The 19,019-nt window shown below is 45.2% G+C and overlaps 1 protein-coding gene across 2 annotated transcripts in view; it reads left to right on the plus strand.

The window, feature by feature from the left end:
* Positions 1-17,621, plus strand: part of VGLL1 (vestigial like family member 1) — a 30,098-nt gene extending 12,477 nt beyond the window's left edge. Inside the window, exons 3-5 of one of the 2 annotated variants that reach the window (XM_025460904.2) lie at positions 6,994-7,437; positions 9,397-9,456; positions 16,337-17,621. In XM_025460904.2, coding sequence (XP_025316689.1) covers positions 6,994-7,437; positions 9,397-9,456; positions 16,337-16,377 — 545 coding nt within the window. In that variant the 3' untranslated portion in view covers positions 16,378-17,621. Of the gene's footprint in view, positions 1-6,993; positions 7,438-9,396; positions 9,457-11,330; positions 11,564-16,336 lie in introns of those variants that run through there. The other variant, XR_004813160.2, reaches the window with a different exon arrangement.
* Positions 17,622-19,019: the final 1,398 nt, after the last annotated feature.

Here is a 19,019-nt window from a genome sequence, read left to right on the forward strand (position 1 = left end):
ATACCCCAGGGAGGTGACAGTAAAGGAGGCAGTGGGATCGAGCAGGCTACCCTAGTGCCCTGGAACAGGATTGTGTCCCATAAGCTGTCCTTCTGTCCCCAGTGTTGTTTCAACCTCGTCTAATACAAACAGTATCCTCTTTGTTTCTGGGGTGAATGAATAAGAGGCCAGAGCCACTAGCCAAGAAGGCAGAGAAGGGAGAGTCAATGTGTCCAGATCAGACAGGCCAAAGGTTGGATTGTCACAGTGTGGGGTGTGAGTGTGTGTTTGGAGGGTGCTTGGTTTTAACATCATCATAAACTAGGATTTGTATTAGAGGTGGAGACAGAGAGAGGGGAAGGGGAAAAGAAGGAAGGATGGGTGGAAGGAAAGCCAGCAATTTGGATTGGTCTTTTACAACCATGACTCAGATTCAATGAGTCAAGTGGTTTCCTCAGTTCTTACTTAAAAAAATAACTTTTTCTAATCACAAAAGTACTGTTATTGTTTGAAAATTAGAAAACAAAGATAAGCATTCAGGACATAACCACATGTGCATCTATGCACACATGCTAAGTTTTACAACTTAACATCATTTTGTACGTAAGTCGTATTTCTTTCTCTCTCTTTCCATGCCATTACATGTTCTACTACATCATTTTTTAAAAAGATATTATTTGTTATTTATTTATTTATTTATTTATTTATTTAAGAGAGAGAGAGAGAGCATAAGCAGGTGAGAGGGAGAAGCAGGGCTTAATCCCAGGACCCCGAAATCATGACCTGAGCTAAAGGCAAACACTTTTTAACTGACAGAGCTACCCAGGCATCCTTACAATATCATTTTTCTTTAGATTTTATTTATTTATTTGAGAGCAAGAGAGCACGAGTGGGGTGGGAGGAGGGACAGAGGCAGAGGGAGGGGGAGAAGCAGACTCCCCACTGAGCAAGGAGCTCTATACCAATCAATGAGATCATGACCTGAGTAGAAGGCAGATGCTTAACTGACTGAGCCACCCAGGCGCCCCTATAACATCATTTCAATGGCTCCAGAGTATCCTTCTTTTTTTTTAAGATTTTATTTATTTATGATACACACACGCAGATAGAGGCAGAGACACAGGCAGAGAGAGAAGCAGGCTCCTTTGCAGGGAGCCTGACATGGGACTCGATCCCGGGATCCCAGGATCACACTCAGGGCTAAAGGCGGTGCTAAACTGCTGGGCCACCGGGGCTGCCCCAGAGTATCCTTCTTATAGATATACTAAATCTATTACAATTTTTGGACATTAGGTTGTTGCCAATTTTTCACTATATTATAAATATCCTCTTGAATATCCTTATAGCTACATTTTTTGCACACATCATTGATCCCTAAATTGCTGTAAGGGGAGTGACTGGATCAAAGGGTGCATACAAATTGCCCCCAGAAATATTACGCCTACCTGCCACTTTCTAACCCCAAGAGTATGTAAGAGCATCCAGCTCACTGCATTTTTGCAATACCAGAGAGGCATAGCTGCTAAGGGCCAAGTTTTAGAATCAGCCAGCCAGAGTGCTTGCCAACTCTGTGGCCTTAGGCAAGTTACCTTAGCCACTCCAAGTCTTTATTTTGTCATCTGGGTTGCTGTGAGGATCACATGAGCTCATGTGGGCAGAGTGCTAAGTGAAGCGCTTGGCCTATAGTAAGTGCTCAGTAAACAAAACTGTTGTGGATTTGCAATTGCTCCAGCCCACCTCTGGTGTATCATTTCCTGGAAATGGACATGCACTGAGCAATGGCTTCCGAAAATTCTCTTCTACAACCACTATCTATACCATCCACCCTCCACATCAGCCCTCAGGTGCTGCTCCTGTTGCTGTTGCTGTTGCTGCGGGCTTTTCTGCTCAGCCCTGCACTCTTCCCTTCCCTGGGACTAGGTGGCCAATGGCAGGGGGCGACCCTCAGACCTTGGCCATTATCATTTTCCTTTTTCCTGGGCTGGGCTAATGTACATGGAGTGTTGCAAACCAGGAAAGAAGCCCATGAGTATGAACCCAGATAAGGATCAGTAATAATCAACAATAGCAATGGCCAGGGTAGAGGGAGTGGGGGCTGTTAGGGACCAGGCACTGTGCTAAGCCCTTCAGGGGAATCGAGGATCATCCCATTCAATCTCCCAACAATCCTGGAAGGAGATGAGAGATGTGCTCAGTGTCCTACAACTAGAAAGTGGCAGAGCTGGGATTGGACCAGGAAGAGGGGAGAAGCCTCTCTGACTTCAAAGCCTCTGTCCTTAGCCATTTTGCACACTGGTCACCTCAATATAGAAAGATATAGTGGGGATGTGAGTGTATGCTTGAGTGTGCAGGTCTTTGAGAGGGGATACATGTTTGTGAGTGTGCGTGTGTGTTTATGTGCAAGCATATGAGTGCATGTGTGTGTCTGCATTCCTTAGAATATAGTGTTCAGTCAGAGCCTGCTATGTGCCAGGCACCATGCAAGTCCCTGAGGGTATGATGGTGAACAAAAGAGAAAAGTTCTCCATGTTCCCCAAGCTTCCTGGCTAGTGGGGAATATCAAGTGAGTGAGTGAGTGAGTGAGTGAGTGAATTAAGAAATTGCAGGTTATGGGCAGCCTGGGTGACTCAGTGGTTTAGCGCCGCCTTCAGGCCAGGTCATGATCCTGGAGACCCGGGATCGAGTCCCACGTCGGGCTCCTTGCATGGCGCCTGCTTCTCCCTCTGCCTGTGTCTCTGCCTCTCTCTCTCTCTCTCTCTCTGTGTGTGTGTGTGTGTGTGTGTGTGTGTTTCTCATGAATAAATAAAATCTTAAAAAAAAGATGTTAAAAAAAAAAGAAATTGCAGGTTGGGAGGGGCACCTGGCTGGCTTAGTCAATATAGCATGTGACTCTTGAGCTTGGGGTTGTGAGTTCAAGCCCCACATTGGGGGTGGAGTCTACTTAAGAAAAATAAAATAAAATATATTTTAAAAAGAAATTGTAGGGCAGCCCTGGTGGCTCAGTGGCTTAGCACCACCTTCGGCCCGGGGTGTGATCCTAGAGACCTGGGATTGAGTCCTGCATCAGGCTCCCTGCATGGAGCCTGCTTTTCCCTCTGCCTGTGTCTCTGCCTCACTCTCTCTCTCTCTCTCTCTCTCTCTCTCCCTCTGTGTGTGTGTCTGTCATGAATAAATAAATAAAATCTTAAAAAAAAACTTTTCATATAAGAAATTTCACAGGAATTATTTTGACACTTCAGATCAAGGCTACACAATGAGTATAATCGATTTCATTAGAACTGCTAGATTTGTGAAGTCCACATTTCTGCTTTTAAATGAATATATCAGCAATTGATGACATGGTCCCTGGGGCGACCAACAGCAGGGTGGGAGGTAGTGACACTAACTTAGGAGGGCAGCATAGTGTAGAGGTGAAAAGCTCTGGATCCTGAATCAAACAGATCCAATGTCAAAGCCTGGCTGTGCCAAGTGGCTACATTATTGACCTTCTTTCAGCCTCCTTTCCCCATCTGTAAAGTGGACAGGATGTATTACCGACCTTATAGAATTGTTAGAATTTCATGTGATAATAGTAGATTGAACCTTCTGAAATTCTCATTCCTGTAGGTAAAAAAAAATCAAATACTAGCATTTTGAATTTTTTAACCTCTACACATAAAGCATAGTGCACTTAATAAACACTAGGAATGAGGGCAGCTCTGGTGGTTCAGTGGTTTGGCGCCTCCTTCAGCCCAGGGCATGATCCTGGAGACCCGGGGTCAGGTCCCACATCAGGCTCCCTGCATGGAGCCTGCTCCTTCCTCTGCCTGTGTCTCTGCCTCTCTGTGTCTCTCATGAATAAATCAATAAAATCTTTTAAAAAAAACACTAGGAATGATTATTCCAGGTGCACCTCGGTGGCTTAGGCTCAGGTCGTGATCTCAGGGTCCTGGGATCCAGTGCCGTTTTGGGCTCCCTGCTTGGGGAGTTTGCTAGTTCCCTGCTTGTTCTCTGAGAGAACAATAATTTACAATAATTATAACTGCCATTATATAATAATAATGAGATGTTCCCTCATCTATCTCTATCTCTATCTCTCATTAATAAACAAAATCTTAAAAAAAAGAAGTGTATCTGGGTGGATGTGGGGGTCCTGTTTGTGTTTGCTTAGGAGGCAAGGGAATGGACTGCCGCTTTCACCCTAAAGGGGTGGGGTGGGGAATGGGGACCAGTACTCTCTGAGGCTAGGATGGGACCGAGAGGCAGGGCCTAGGTGCTCAGAGTTGGGAGTATATGGGATGGAAGCCTTTTGTATCCACCGAAAGGAAAATCCAGGCTGCCTCAAATGTCGCAGGACCAAAATGTTCTTGACTGGTCTCTATTCATTAATATAGTTTGGGGTTTGGTATAGCAGCAGTCTTCCCCGGGGCTCCCTTTCTCTCATCTCTAGAGGTAACTAAGAGAGGAGGAGACTTTGGGTAAGAAAGTGTCACCAGGGTCACTTTTAGCAGCGGCAGCAGCCACCTTGAGGCAGCAAGGGCTGTGGCTTATAATACCTTCATAGTTCACAGGCTAGATGAGCGTGGTTGCTGGAAAGAATGGCCCCCCAAAATTCAGGGCCTCCATTCCTTGGGACACCACCATCCAAATCTGCTCTGTCAAAGATGGCTTTCCCCAGGTGACCCAAGGCTCACTATAAGGTTGCTGTGAATTTGGGATTTGGGACACTGCCCCCCCACCACATGCTGCCATCCAAACTGTGCTCTGGTGCACTCAGGGACAAAATGGTCCTTGGACAGTGACACACCACCCACTCCCCTTAACATTTTGATCAGAAAATTCTGGAAGGCCTATGGGACGCCTGGGTGGCTCAGGGGTTGAGCATCTGCCTTCAGCTCAAGTCGTGATCCTGGGATCTGGGATCGAGTCTTGCATCAGGCTCCCTGCCAGGAGCCTGCTTCTCCCTATGCCTATGTCTCTGCCTCTCTCTCTCTGTGTCTCTCTCGTGAATAAATAAATCTTTTTTTTTTTTAAGGTTTATTCATCTGCATGGAGAAGCAGGCTCCATGCAGGAAGCCCAATGTGGGACTTTGATCCGGGAACTCTGGGATCACGCCCTGAACCAAAGGCAGATAGATAGATGCTCAACTGCTAAGCCACCCAGGAGTCCCTAAATAAATAAATCTTAAAAAAAAAAAAAAGAAAATTCTGGAGGGCCTAAAAAAATTGAAAAGAAAATTCTGGAAGGAAAGCAGTTAAAAGAAATATTTAAAAACCACTGGGGCCCTGCCTTGCACATTTCAAGCATTCAGCTTCTAGGTCATATGTATGAGATCTGTAAGGCCAGTTCAGATGGAAACTGCCCGCTTGTCAGGCTACACATTGTTTCTAACTTGTGCTCAGAACATGCAGTACCCTTATTCAACATGAAGCAAGCAGAGTGATTATACTAAGTCCACTTAATCGCTCTATTTGTGCTACACAGTGCCCTGAATCGCTACCGGTCTGCAGATACCAATTTTCAAAAATAGCATTTATCCCCAGGAACAAATCTTAATATGTTTCCTTGCCCTTGGTTTCATTAAAAGAGGCCAACCATAGCCCTCCGCTCATTGTAAGTGATGTGAAATGTTGGGTAGATTGTCTATGCCACATAGGGTAGGGCTTATTTTGCCCTTATCATCTGTATTACATGAAAAGCTATGATGGGAGGGTGGGTTGCTGCAGTGTCCCTGTGCAGACCACTCAAGATGCTTTTAACTTGTACAAAACCCAAAGAAGTGGAACATTCAGGAGATCTGGGAGAGGCACACGTGGTTGGGGGGGAAGGGGATCAGACATTCTCTCCAGCCCTCCAATCTTCCTTTGTCTCCACGCCCACGCCCCCCTTCATTATCTTGGATAGATGAGAGGCTCTAGGCTTTAAGCACCATCTGCCAGAGCTCTCTCCCTCCTCCCTTCTTGCTTGTGTGGGTGTTGCGAATGGGGAAAACATCCATCCATTTTGAGAGCTGCCCTAGACTTTTTGAACACTCAGATTCAGCTTCTACCATAGGCACAATTAGAATAGTATCTGTAAGACCAAAGGAGATTCCATCACTGCTTGACCTTGAGCATTTTTGTTTTTGCAGGAAGGGGTCCGGGCAATCACTTCCCTACCCATCACTTATTGTTCTAGCTCAGTTCCCTACTTGACTAATCTGCTTTGCTAACCTGGTCCAGTCTTAGTATCCCCAAGCCCCTGATGCCTCTAGAAAATGGGGTTTGAACACTTAGACTTGTGTGAGTGACTTACACAGGCGTTAAACCCTTTACAATTTTTTTTGGCATCCTTTATTTGGTGTATTCAAGCCACTGGCTATAAAATAAAGTCAGCTAGCAACAACCAAACACAAATCACCTTTAATCAAGCAATTTTACTTCTAGAAAAGTTTCCTTGAGGGGCTCGTTGGACATCGTTGCAAAAATGTGTATACAAAGATGGTCATCGCAGTGTTGTTAACATAACTGAATATTCTGCTGGTGTTGGCTTTGTTCATTGCTATGGGAGGATATTTGTGGTATTTTAATAATGCAAAAGCCGCCTTAAAAATCCTATGTGAAGATGGGCAGCCCGGGTGGCCCAGTGGTTTAGCGCCGCCTTCAGCCCAAGGTGTGGTCCTGGAGACCCAGGATCAAGTCCCACGTCGGGCTCCCTGCATGGAGCCTGCTTCTCCCTCGGCCTGTGTTTCTGCCTCTCTCTCTCTCTGTGTCTCTCATGAATAAATAAAATCTTTAAAAAAATTCCTATGTAATGTGAAAACCTGTGGACCTGAATAGAAACAAATCCTAGAAAGAAGTATACCTAAAAGTGGACAGTGGTGGTCTCTGGATATTATAGGTAGCGTGGTGTTTTGTTTTTGTTTTTGTTTTTACTTTTTCTACATTTTCTTGACATTAAAAAATAGAGTGTGTAGTAACCAGAAAAAAAATTTAGCTATTTCCATTTTGAAAACAATAAACACCTAACGTGTCTTGTACATCTTTCCTTCCCAGATAGTGACATGCCTCCAAACCAGTGGCGTTTCTCGTCTCAGTGGACAAAGCCAGAGCCAGAGCCAGAGCCAGAGCTAGAGCCAGAAGCATCTTTTGCATATGGTGCCACCAACTGCAACTTGAATGGGCCTAGTCTCATGACTATGGATCAGTACCCAGCGTCCCTGGCGGGGAGCCCCCCTGTTGAGTCTGACGAGCCATGGCATTACCCCTCCCTAGCCAGCCCCAGCTCTTCAGAGCCTGGCTACTCTCAGGCCTACTCCACTGGGCACATGGTTCCAGAGCCCCAACCCAATGGGAACTATGAGCCCTTCTTAAGTCTCCTCCAGCAAGATCGACACCTAGCCCATCCTCAGGAGTCTGCAGTGTGGGAGGATTGCAACTCTGCCCAGATAGCCGGAAGCACAGGATTGCTCTGCAGCTTGCCTCCCAGCTCAGCCCACTGTAAGAAAATGCCTCCAGATACTTGGAGGATGGTCTCTGATTGGTTGTAGTTGAGAGGGAGTTGGCTATGAGAAGGGGTGCTAAGGCTAATTGCTCCTGCTTCAGACATGGGGTTTCCGTGATATGGAATGTTCTGCTTCAACTTCCATAGATCTTCACTAAGCTTCATCGACATTCACAGTTTAATGATTAAGGGTTCATAGATAACCAACCAGATGGACTTGTCCCCAAATATTCACCCCAGTCTGTTGACTTGGACTTATTCTAGAAAAATGATTTAGGCTACTACCTAAACTCACAGGGTCCTGCATTTACCTCACCACATAAGCCACCAAATAATCCATTTGTAAAACAGAACTCTGTGACATACCTACAGGCACAAACTCTATCCTCTAAACAGGTTGGTGACTAGCAGTGATTCCAGGTTCCTGGGTAAAAACAAGGGCATTGTATACCAACCATCTGTTCCAAATATTAAAATTCAAAGCCACCATAGAGGCGGTCCCATTGTTGCCTGGAGACCGCCACAGTGTCTGGCTGTCGGTGGCTTGTGCCTGTGAACTGGGCCCCTCCTGCGCTGTCTCCCTTGGGTTCCTGCTCCCTGGACACTATCCCTACCCCTGAACTAAAATCCCCTAAGGCTCATTTACTTCTTCATTCACCCAACAACTATTTAATTAGTGCCTACTAGATGCCAAATACCTACCAAAAAATAAGACTCCCTTTTTTGTAAAAGAATTGGTCTGAAGTATACGTTCACCAACAGAACAACCCAATCTGCTACAAAATTTGCCTTTCATGTGAAACATTGGTAATAATATATATTTTATGGTTTCAATGGGCCAATTCTGCATCCTCTGGCATTCTATACTCTGGACGAATTTTCTTTTACAGCCCCCTAGTCTGTATGTGTCAGTAGTTCTAGTGTTCCATGCCTGAAAGAAATTGCTAGAAGCTGCCTTTACTCTGAACTAAATATACAGTACACAAAGGGCCTGTTCAGCGTAGCCTACCTAAGTCAGGCACTGTGTTCCAGCCTAATGTTGAAAACAAATTTTCCATTAAAACACCACTCTGTCATTTCCAGAGTTTGATTAGGAATGTACTTCAAAAAAAAAAAAAAAAAGGAATGTACTTCAAGAGTAAATCATAAAAATGTCATGCTTGGGAAACCTATGAAAATTCCCATCCCTGTACTCTTTCAAAAATCTGTCCTCCCAGATTCAGAAGAAAAATTAGGCCAACTGTGTCTGCATATATGCCTGTGCATACACACAGCAGAGCCCCGTTTCAATAGTTGGTTAGAACACAGATGGCTCAAATCCTCACCTCCCAAACATAACAACTATACAGTTCAAACCCAATTCAGCAAATATTTAGTGAGCATCTACTATATGCCAGGCACATCATGGCAAAATTATGATGCAGGTGTGATCCTATTTCTGAAACCTGTAGACCCGTTCTCAAATTTTTATCACCAAGTCTGACTACTGCGAACTTCACACTCTCCTACTAACATTGATGTCAGTAGTATTAATTGACCTGATGCTCTTAGGATCTGTTGGGGAAGTCAGGAACACTGCCTCTAAGATGGGAACAAGACCCAAGGTACCTTAAAAACAGAAGCTTCTCTGTTTTTGTGACTTCTGATAAGAGAGAATCTGCCCAGAGTCTATAAGTTGAGAGGCAGGGGCACCTGGGTGGCTCAGTCAATTAAGTATTTGCCTTCAGCTCAGGTCATGATCTCAGGGTCCTGGAATAGAGCCCCGCAGGAGCTGTGGGCTCCGTGCTCAGCAGAGTCAGCTGCTCCCTCTCCTTCTGCCCCTCTCCCTGCTCATGCTCTTTCCCTCTCCCTTTCTCAAATAAAAAAAATAATAAATAATCTTAAAAAAAAGAACAAATAGGGACAGGCCATTTGGGGTCCCTGGAGATTTCTAATCATGTGTTCTTCCTTTCTAGACAAGAAAATATATTTCCCCCCAGATGGTGGACCTGCCAGTGCCAACCTTGCAAGTGAAAGTAGGTATCTGGTTCTGCCTTTGATACTACGTTTCTGTATCTTGAGAACAAAACCTGAGAAGCTCCCAATGTGAAAACCAGGCTCCTCAGCTGAAAATACCTTGATCTCTATTATTTAGTATTTTCATAGTTGGAATTTGTTTCATCTTAGTGTCAAAGAGCACATGCACTTGGTGCCTTATAAAATGTCTTGGCCATTTTCTTTCTTCTTTTCTTTCTCTCTCTCTGTCTCTTTTTTTCTCTCTTTATTTTGCTATCCTAGTAGCTCTATTGAGTTCTTTCACCTTAGCTAGATTTAACCCAGATGACTCAGCAAAATGAACAAATTCATGAGGGTGAGTTTACTTGTCCCAGGTGTTCACTTTTCAGCCTGGAACATAGGGCCACCCCAGGACTCTGCGGACGAGGAAAATGTCACCTGAGGCTAAAGGCCAGGACTCTGGGCTCCACACTCAATGTTTAAGTGGTGTCAGTAGGAACTTACAAAGGGAAAATCTGGATGGAAAGGCCTGGGGGTCTTTATGGCCTGGGTTCTAATTTGGGCTTATTACTTACTAGCTTCAGAAACTTGGTCACATTTCTTAACCTCTCCATTCCTCAGTTGCCTCATTTGTAAACTGAAGATTAAAATACTGTGCCCCCCCCCCCGAGTTTCTGTGAGGATTAAATAAAATAATATATGTAAATGCTGAGGATTGACATTCCACTGTAAATTAGTCACAGTAAGCCGTAAAAAACGAGCCACCAAACACACAGGATAAGACTGGCACACAGTAAGCTATCAAAAAGTGACTTTTGGGAGGATAGGGTATTTTGTGTGCCTCAGGTTGCTCCAAGCTGTGTGTGTAAGGAAGGGAAGAGCTGCTGCCATGGCCCCAATCTCAAATACTTTACAGTCTAGTATAGAGTGGGGTGAGGGCAATAGTAGACCTCCCTAGAATGTCAGCTGCTCAAGGGCCAAGACTTTGTGGGGTGTACACCCACATCCCAGCACCTGCAACAAATCCTGGAATAGAGGTGAATGCAAATTTGTTGAGTGGATGAATGAGTGAATGCTGGGAACAATAGAAGAATGCTGAAGAAGGAAAGAGTAAAAATACATCTGCCTATATAGTACAGATTATTTTGATTGATGCCCCTTTGTAAGACAGACCAACAGACAAAGCCATAAACCACCCTCGGTGATTAATTTGTCATGCCCAAGTGAGGATTTAGGGCTGGTTCAAGAGCTTTAGCATGGCTGAGTTAGGCTTCGCATTAATCTCTACCCAAGAGGAGCTCTTCTAGCCTACTAATTAATGAAAGTCAGGATTATAAAGTCTTCTCTAAGTACTTGTTAATAGTTTATACACTTGGTAATGTTAAGCCTTAGAATTACTGGAAACTTGATGCTTTAAATTGTTTACAGGCCAAAAACAACAGCAACAACATGTACAGGTGGGGACAATGAGCCGGAAGGCTCAGTGCCCACAGTGACTTTGTGAATTATGTATGTGCGTATCTTAGGTGCCTTAACACAACAGATATTCGGTAAATAGGGATTGAATGGATGCATAGCTATTTTCATTCTATAGACACAGAGACTGAGTCTCAAACGAGTGACAGGAACTTGCCTTAAGGTCACACAGCAATAGGTGGCAGGGGTACTACTCTCTTTTGCTCTCAGTCTTGAAGCCATCCCGAATCCTAAATTACAATAAACATAAATCTTGAAAAACAATTCCAACCTAAAACAAGTGTACAACAGTGGGAATTGGCAACTGGTAAAATCATTCCACTGTATCTGGATTCACTGTCTATCTATGGCCTGGACACTGGCTAGAATAAGGGGAGGGGATGCTTGGAAAGCAGGCACAGGAACATTACCTATGGAAATGGGCAAGGGGTTGGACTCCCTGAGGGAAGAGTAGTTGAAGGGAGAGTAGTTGAAGGGAGATGGGGAGTGGCTACTGGCTATGCCAACAGTCCCAAGGCAGCTATCCTGCCACTGTGGCTCTGGGCAGAGGGAGGCAGCAGGGCACGGGAACTGGGAAAGAGAGCCACCTCCAGGAACTCCAGCAAAGCCCCTGCTTTTCAGCATGCACCAGGCTCCCAGTCTTGACTGATGGTGAGTATCTTGGGGGAGCTTGTGAAATGCACAGACTCTGCATCCTCACTTCCTGTTACAATAGATCTGGCACAGAACTCTGTCACTTCTATGTGTTTGATTCTTTGTATAATTTATATGAAGCTGGTTTCAAAATGAACTGGATGAACCTTTCAGTAGGAATTTCAGTAGTTATGAAAGATTTCCTGAGTGAGGCCCCAGATAAAGATTTGTCAAAGGAAGGAGGGTAGAGTCTGCTGCCCCTCCAACATGGGCTCAGTACCCTGTGCTATCTGTCATACATCTGTGCGACAGAGCCGTGTGGAGCAGAGCAATCAGCCAGAAAAGTAGTCAGACCTTTCTGGAGGTGAGTCCCAAAAACTTTGGTGCCAAAATTTTTTAGCAAATTTGCTTCTTTTTTTTTGGTCTGTAGAAATAGACACTGCATTGCTTTAATGACTACAGATAATAATACATCAATATTGCTCATTGACATTGCTAACTGCCAGGCATGGTGTTACAATGCACATACATATTAGTGAATGACCCTCTCTGTCCCTGCCCTCATAGAGCTAATAATCTAGTGGGGAAGGCAAGACCTCACTCTCCCCAAAAGGGAAAAAATATTTACAAGTTATAAGTGCTATAAGGAAAATACAGGGTGTTGAAATAAGGGAAAATGGGAACCAACTTTGGATAAGGTGGTCAGAGGGCTCCTCTAAGACAGTGATGTGGGGATCCCTGGGTGGCTCAGCGGTTTAGCACCTGCCTTTGGCCCAGGGCGTGATCCTGGAGTCCCGGGATCGAGTCCCACATCGGGCTCCCGGCATGGAGCCTGCTTCTCCCTCTGCCTGTGTCTCTGCCTCTCTCTCTCTCTCTCTCTCTCTCTCTCTCTCTCTCTCTGTCTATCATGAATAAATAAATAAATAATCTTAAAAAAAATAAGACAGTGATGTGTGAGCAGGGGCCCAAATAAAGGGGGAGGGGAGAGCCAGCTTGAAGGAGTGTTGGCATGGAGATGGAGAGGGTGGGGAAAGCTGCCCATGCAAAGGTCTAGATGTCTGTGAGGAATGGAGAAAGATCAGTGTGGCCAGAGTGTAGTGAGAAAGGGCTGTGTGGCACAAGACCAGGCTGGAGAGGTAGACAGGAGCCAGGTGACCTGTGATCTTAATGGGTCATATTGGGAGTTTGGATTTTATGCTCTAAGTGACTTGGTAAGCCATGCCATGGGAGGATTTTAAGTGTGATCCAATTTGTACTTACTAAGGTCACCTCAGCCATCATGGAAATGACACACTGGAGGAAGGCAAGAAAGAAAACAGACTAGTTAGGAGGGAAGACACATGAGAAGATGGCGGCTTGGTTTACGTGGCTGCAATGGAGACAAGTTGATGCACTTGAGACCTATGTGGGAGGTTTAGCTCTTAGGATCTGCTAATGGTTTAGATGGGAGTGCTGAGGAAAGGAGAAGAATCCAGGGTAGCTCTTAGGTTTCCTGCTTGAGCAACTGGGTGGACAGTGGTACATGTGTCAAAACAAGGGAAATTGTAGGGGAACACAATTCTATTGACTCTATTCAACTCTGGCCGTGTAAGTCTAAGGTGCCTATAAGACATCCAAGGGGATATATCTCTTAAATAGTTGTGTATATAAGTGAGGAGTTCAGAAGGGAAGCCTAGGTAAACCTTTGAGGTTGATCAATATATAAATTGACAGTACTTCAAGTCGCTGAATGATCACCTTAGCAGAAAGTGTAGATAAGACAGAGGAGAGACTCCAAGAGTGTGCCAATGTTCAGAGGGTGGGGCTCTGAGGAACCAGCAGAGGATACTGAGGAGTGATGTTTCAAAACAGGGGGAATGATCCACTGGGTCAAAGGCTCCTGAAATTTTTTTTTTAGATTTTATTTATTCATGAGAGAGAGAGAGAGAGAGAGGCAGAGGGAGAAGCAGGCTCCATGCAGGGAGCCTGACATGGGACTTGATCCCGGGTCCCCAGGATCATGCCCTGGGCTGAAGACGGCGCTAAACCACTGAGCCACCCGGGCTGCCCTAGGCTCCTGAGATATTCAAGAAGAGTGGGAAATTTCTCCTGGATACAGAGAGAAATTTCTCTTGCCTGTGGCATCAGATTTTGATAGCCTTGTTAAGAGCAGTTTTCCTGGGATCCCTTGGTAGCTTGGTGGTTTAGTGCTGCCTTCGGCCCAGGGCCTGACATTGGAGACCCAGGATCGAGTCCCACATTGGGTTCCCCGCAGGAAGCCTGCTTCTCCCTCTACCTGTGTCTCTGCCTCTCTGTGTCTCTCATGAACAAATAAATAAAATCTTTTTTTTTTAAAGAGCAGTTTGGGCAGCCCCGGTGGTGCAGCGGTTTGGCCCTGCCTGCAGCCTGGGGTGTGATCCTGGAGACCCGGGATCGAGTCCCACATCAGGCTCCTTGCATGGAGCTTGCTTCTCCCTCTGCCTATGTCTCTGCCTCTCTCTTTCTCTCTCTGTGTGTCTCTCATGAATAAATAAATAAAATCTTAAAAAAAAATAAATAAAGAGCAGTTTTCCTCATAGGAGCAGTGGCTGGCAGACTGAATGGAAGATGAGAAAGTGGAGATTGTAGGTACCAGCAGCCCCTCAGAGAAGTTTAGCCCCAAATGAGTAGAAATGTAGTCGCTAGAGACTTAGTGGGGTTGAGAGGGTCTTTAAAAAAAAAAAAAAAAAAGAAGGCAGGAGCTCCTGGGTGGCTCAGTCCATTGAGCGTCTAACTCTTGCTTTCAGCTCAGGTCATGATCGCAGGGTCATGGGATCTGTGCTCAGTGTAGAGTCTGCTGTCCCTCTTCCTCTGCTCCTCCCCTGCTCTCTCACAAATACATAAATAAAATATTTTTTAAAGGCTCTAATATTTGCCTTTTATCTGTATGGTAATGGGAATGATCCAACAAAGATGAAGAGATAAAATAATGATGGAGGAGGATGAGGATAACTTTGTGGGGTTAGGGGGTCATTGAGACCAGAGAAGGGCCATGTGAAAGTACTGACATGGCTAGAAAGAGGGGACATGATAGCACTGAAACTGTACAAAAGGAGAATAAGGACACAGGTGCAATCAAATGACCTGTTTTTTCCATCAACTCTGGGGCAAGAACATCAGCTGAGAATGAATCTGAGTGTTGAAAGGTGGGCAAATATGAAAGTTGTCAGCTTCTTTTTTTTTTTTTTAATTTTTATTTATTTATGATAGTCACAGAGAGAGAGAGAGGCAGAGACTCAGGCAGAGGGAGAAGCAGGCTCCATGCACTGGGAGCCCGATGTGGGATTCGATCCCGGGTCTCCAGGATCGCGCCCTGGGCCAAAGGCAGGCGCCAAACCGCTGCGCCACCCAGGGATCCCAACTTCTTGAGTTCCCAGCTGAAGTCTGAGGTCAAGAGTCACAAGTAGAAAGAGCTGGGTAGTGTGATTTGCCTGAGTGCTGTTTGGTTAGGGTGATGCATAGAAGGAAGATGGTGAGGTTCATCCGAGGTTCATCCGGGATGGAGGCTTTGGCTTTGGCATCTAAGCGTGATGGATGGGGTGAAAGGAAAAATTGCTGAGGGTATTTGCAAATGAGTGATTGTAACAAGGGAGCCTGGTCTTTGAGCGGCACAAAGAAGGAGGAGGCCGATGAGGGAGAGGGGTAGTGGAGGTTGATGGACCAGAGCATTAGGTTATGGAAACATGTAGTGCTAAGACTACTTACACCAATGATGTGGGAGGTGGTGGGTGGAGAGTAGATGTTTGAAATTGAAATGTCAAGGGTACCACCTGTGGGTGATGACAAAGTCTAGTGTGTGGCCATGGGAACGGCTGGCTGAGGTCGAAGGAAGTAAAAGGTCGTCATTAGAGATGAGGAGAATGATAAGATTCGTGGAAGTGAAGCAAAATAAGAACCAGTAGCTATCTACAAGGCAGGTACTATTTTTATCCTCATTCACAGGATGGGAAAATTGAGGTTTAAGGAGGTTAAGTCAATTTGCCTAAGGTCAATGTTGAGTGAGTGCCAGATTCTGCTTTCTCTGACTTCCAAATCCTTGGTCTTCCCTACAAAGCTAATTCTACTTCATACATATAAAGATATTGTCTCTCTTTCTCTTTCTTTTTTTTTTTTTAACATTTTATTTACTTGAGAGATAGCCAGCAGCCACATTCGGAGTTAGGGGGAAGGGCAGAGGGAGAGGGAGACAGAATCACAAGCAGAGTCCCCGCTGAGCACTGGGCTTCATCTCATAACCCTGAGATCATGACCTGAGCCAAAACCAAGAGTCAGATGCTTAACCAATTGAGTCACCCAGGTGCCCCAAAGACACTGCCCCCCTTTTTTTTTAAGATTTTATTTATTCATGAGAGACACACAAACACAGGCAGAGACACAGACAGAGAGAGAAGCAGGCTCCATGCAGGGAGCCCGATGCGGGACTCAATCCGAGGTCTCCAGGACCAGGCCCTGGGCTGAAGGCAGCGCTAAACCACTGAGCCACCCGGGCTGCCCAACACTGCCTCTTTCAAAATAATAGCTAACATTTATTGAGCATACTTGTTCCAGGCACTGTTTGAAGGGCTTTCCATGTGTTTAACTCACTTAATCCCTTCCAGGATCTTGGGAAGGAAGGTAGCATTAGTAGTCCCATTTAACAGATGAGAATGTGAGGCTAGGTAACTCGGCTGAAGTCACACAACTAGGCACCTAGTAGAGAAGTCAAGATTCAGATCTGGGCTCACTTGACCCCAGAGCCAGCTTCTTCCTCATCATGCTTATCTTGTTTTTCAGAAAGCCAATCTCCAGAGAGAAGAGATGTGTTCTTTTATTGAAACTCAGTCTGAAGAAGAGAATTTTTTTTCCAAACCTGCTCATGATTTTCTACTGTGAATCTAGAGGGCCTAGAGACTGCACCGCCTTTTTCTCTTTCCGTCACTAAAGAGCATTGCGCCAGGAGCAAGTTGATGTTCTCCCTAAAATTCTACACATTTCTTCCCTAGTACCTGTGCCCTATGGCAGGAGTTTTTCAAACATCAGTGACTCCTCAGCATATGAAATGGTTAAAAGAGCAGTTCAGTGATGGGAACTTTTAGAGGGCCCCCTGTTTGCTTATCCCACCTTCCCTGTATCTGCTGCCTCCCTACTTAGAAATCAGTCCCCTCACCCCCTACCAGCAGAGTCTTTCAGACCGAGACTGACCGTGTGGTGTCCTATGGGCTTGTCCTAGTTTGCCAACTGAATGGATGACATACCAGCAATGGCCTGAAGCTTTCTAGCCTGAGCCCAGACTGTGGCGGGCTGCACTCCTGCCTCCACCAAAAGCAAAATGAGAACAGGGGTGGGCAAGATCCACTGAGGAAGTTGAGGCTGGGCATGTTCTGCCAGCATCCTCAGAGTCTGGAAAGAAGCAGAAAAGGTTCAGAAGGGCTCTCATGAATGAAGTACTTTCGCTGGGAATGTTTGATTCTTCAGTTCTGAAAAAGGGATTCCAAATAGAGTTGCTGAGAAACCTGAGAGCTGACTTATTGGAAGTTAGGGAACAGACTGCCCTGTCTCGAGCTGGGCCTAGACAGTTCTGTGCCAAGAGCATCTCTTAGCTGTGGATCCAACTGCTTTATGCCCTCCCTTTGAGGATGACTCTCGCATCTGACCCCCTGCAGGTGTTTATCTGGACCTCTACTGGCTTCTACAGACCATGAAGCCTGCCCCTTAGTTCTTTCACTGTTAGTGACATCTGGGAGCCATTAGCTCTCTTTTTGGCACAGAGCCATTAGGGCCACCCAAATAGGTACCCACAGCATCTTAGACAAATTGGAGGTGAAAGACAAGGCTTAGTCCAAGACATGGCAGCAGGACCTCCCTACAGATTGTTCCAGATAAAATGACAAATTTCTTCGAACTCCCTCATGTCTCTAATCTAGTAGATAGCCTTGCAGTCAGCGTGAGCTTGGCAGGTAGCCTGTGACAACCTCAGAATCCCCTGCTGGCAGTGTTGGCTGTCCACACAGCACCCCCTACTTGCTCCTGTGTAATAGCTCGGAGGGTGAATAAACAATAAAACTACTTTTTTAGATTATGCTATTCTCTGTTTCAAATTCTTTCACATCCATGATCTCCTGCCAACTTCCCAGCAACCCTGGGACTGGTATTACCTCCACGTAATCCATGTGCGTACTGAGGCTTAGCATTGGTAAATGACCTGCCCACGTCTCCCCACCATATGACTTTTCAAGGGTTAACATCAGCATGGCTCTTGGATATGTTTCCTCCCATCTGCTGTGTAAATAAAGACCACAGCTCTTGCTTGAGTGAGTCCATGACCTTGGCAGTTTAATACAGTAAATCTGTCTCAAGACAATGTGTTACATATGTTTCCTAGATTTATTTTATTTATTTTATTTTATTTATTTTATTTTATTTTTTATAGATTTTTGTTTATTTATTCATGAGAGACAGAGACACAGGCAGAGGGAGAAGCAGGCTTCATGCAAGGAGCCCGACATGGGACTTGATCCTCGGGACTCCAGGATCATGCCCCGAGCCAAAGGCAGGTGCTTAACCACTGAGCTACCCAGGTGTCCCTGTTTCCTAGATTTAGTAAGAGAAAAGAAACTTGGCTAATACAGGTTCTCTCAAAGTTACCTTCAAAAGCCATTTCTCTTTTTGGTGATGGCTGAGAGAAGTTCAGGGTGGAGGCTTGTGATGCATAATTATCCAAGTGTGTATTTCTTCTGGCTCACGCTGGAAAGATTGATCTGTGCTCAAAGATAATATGTACCATCAGGATTGAACCCTTAATATATACTCTTTAGGAAAAAAGAAGAAATGATTCCAAGAAGGCTGGCATCTTCTGTAGCCTGGTAAAATCTGATAACATTTCCTTGCAAATTCCGAAGCTCTCTCTTGAATGAAGCTGAAAGCTGTACTGAAGTTACCCACTGTAATAAAGGAGGAAGACAAGGCATCCTGCCTCTGAGAGACCCCTGCTCCTCTGACATACTGGGAAATCCCTGCCCAGATCAACCACTTAATCCTAGTCTTAGATTCCTGAATTTCTATACCCATCCTTTGTTTCCTTTCCCACCTCATTTCCAAAAAGCTAACTCAAAAAAACATTTCTTTGACTCACTTTTGGCATTTTACTCTTGGAATTAAAAATCTACACACATGCACGCACATGATGTGTGTCACTCTTCACACACAAAGGTGGGATGGCTGGCCCCGTGTGTTGCCTGACTTTATCTACACTCCTAGCTGATGATCTTGTGAGATGCTAGTTTAGGGGTGGGGGTGTAGAATTAGCAGATGGATACAGGTTTGAACATGGGAAGTCGGGGCCCAACAGAGCTCGAGTTCACAAATCTCATTCACATCTTTCTCTGCAATTTTGGGAAATGGACAAGTGACCTGATTGACTCACTGGCTGCCGTCCCTCCCCCCAAACACACCCATTCCTGAACTTGACAGTTGGGAA

This window comes from Canis lupus, chromosome X, assembly GCF_003254725.2.
Source record: "Canis lupus dingo isolate Sandy chromosome X, ASM325472v2, whole genome shotgun sequence".
Taxonomy (NCBI): domain Eukaryota; kingdom Metazoa; phylum Chordata; class Mammalia; order Carnivora; family Canidae; genus Canis; species Canis lupus.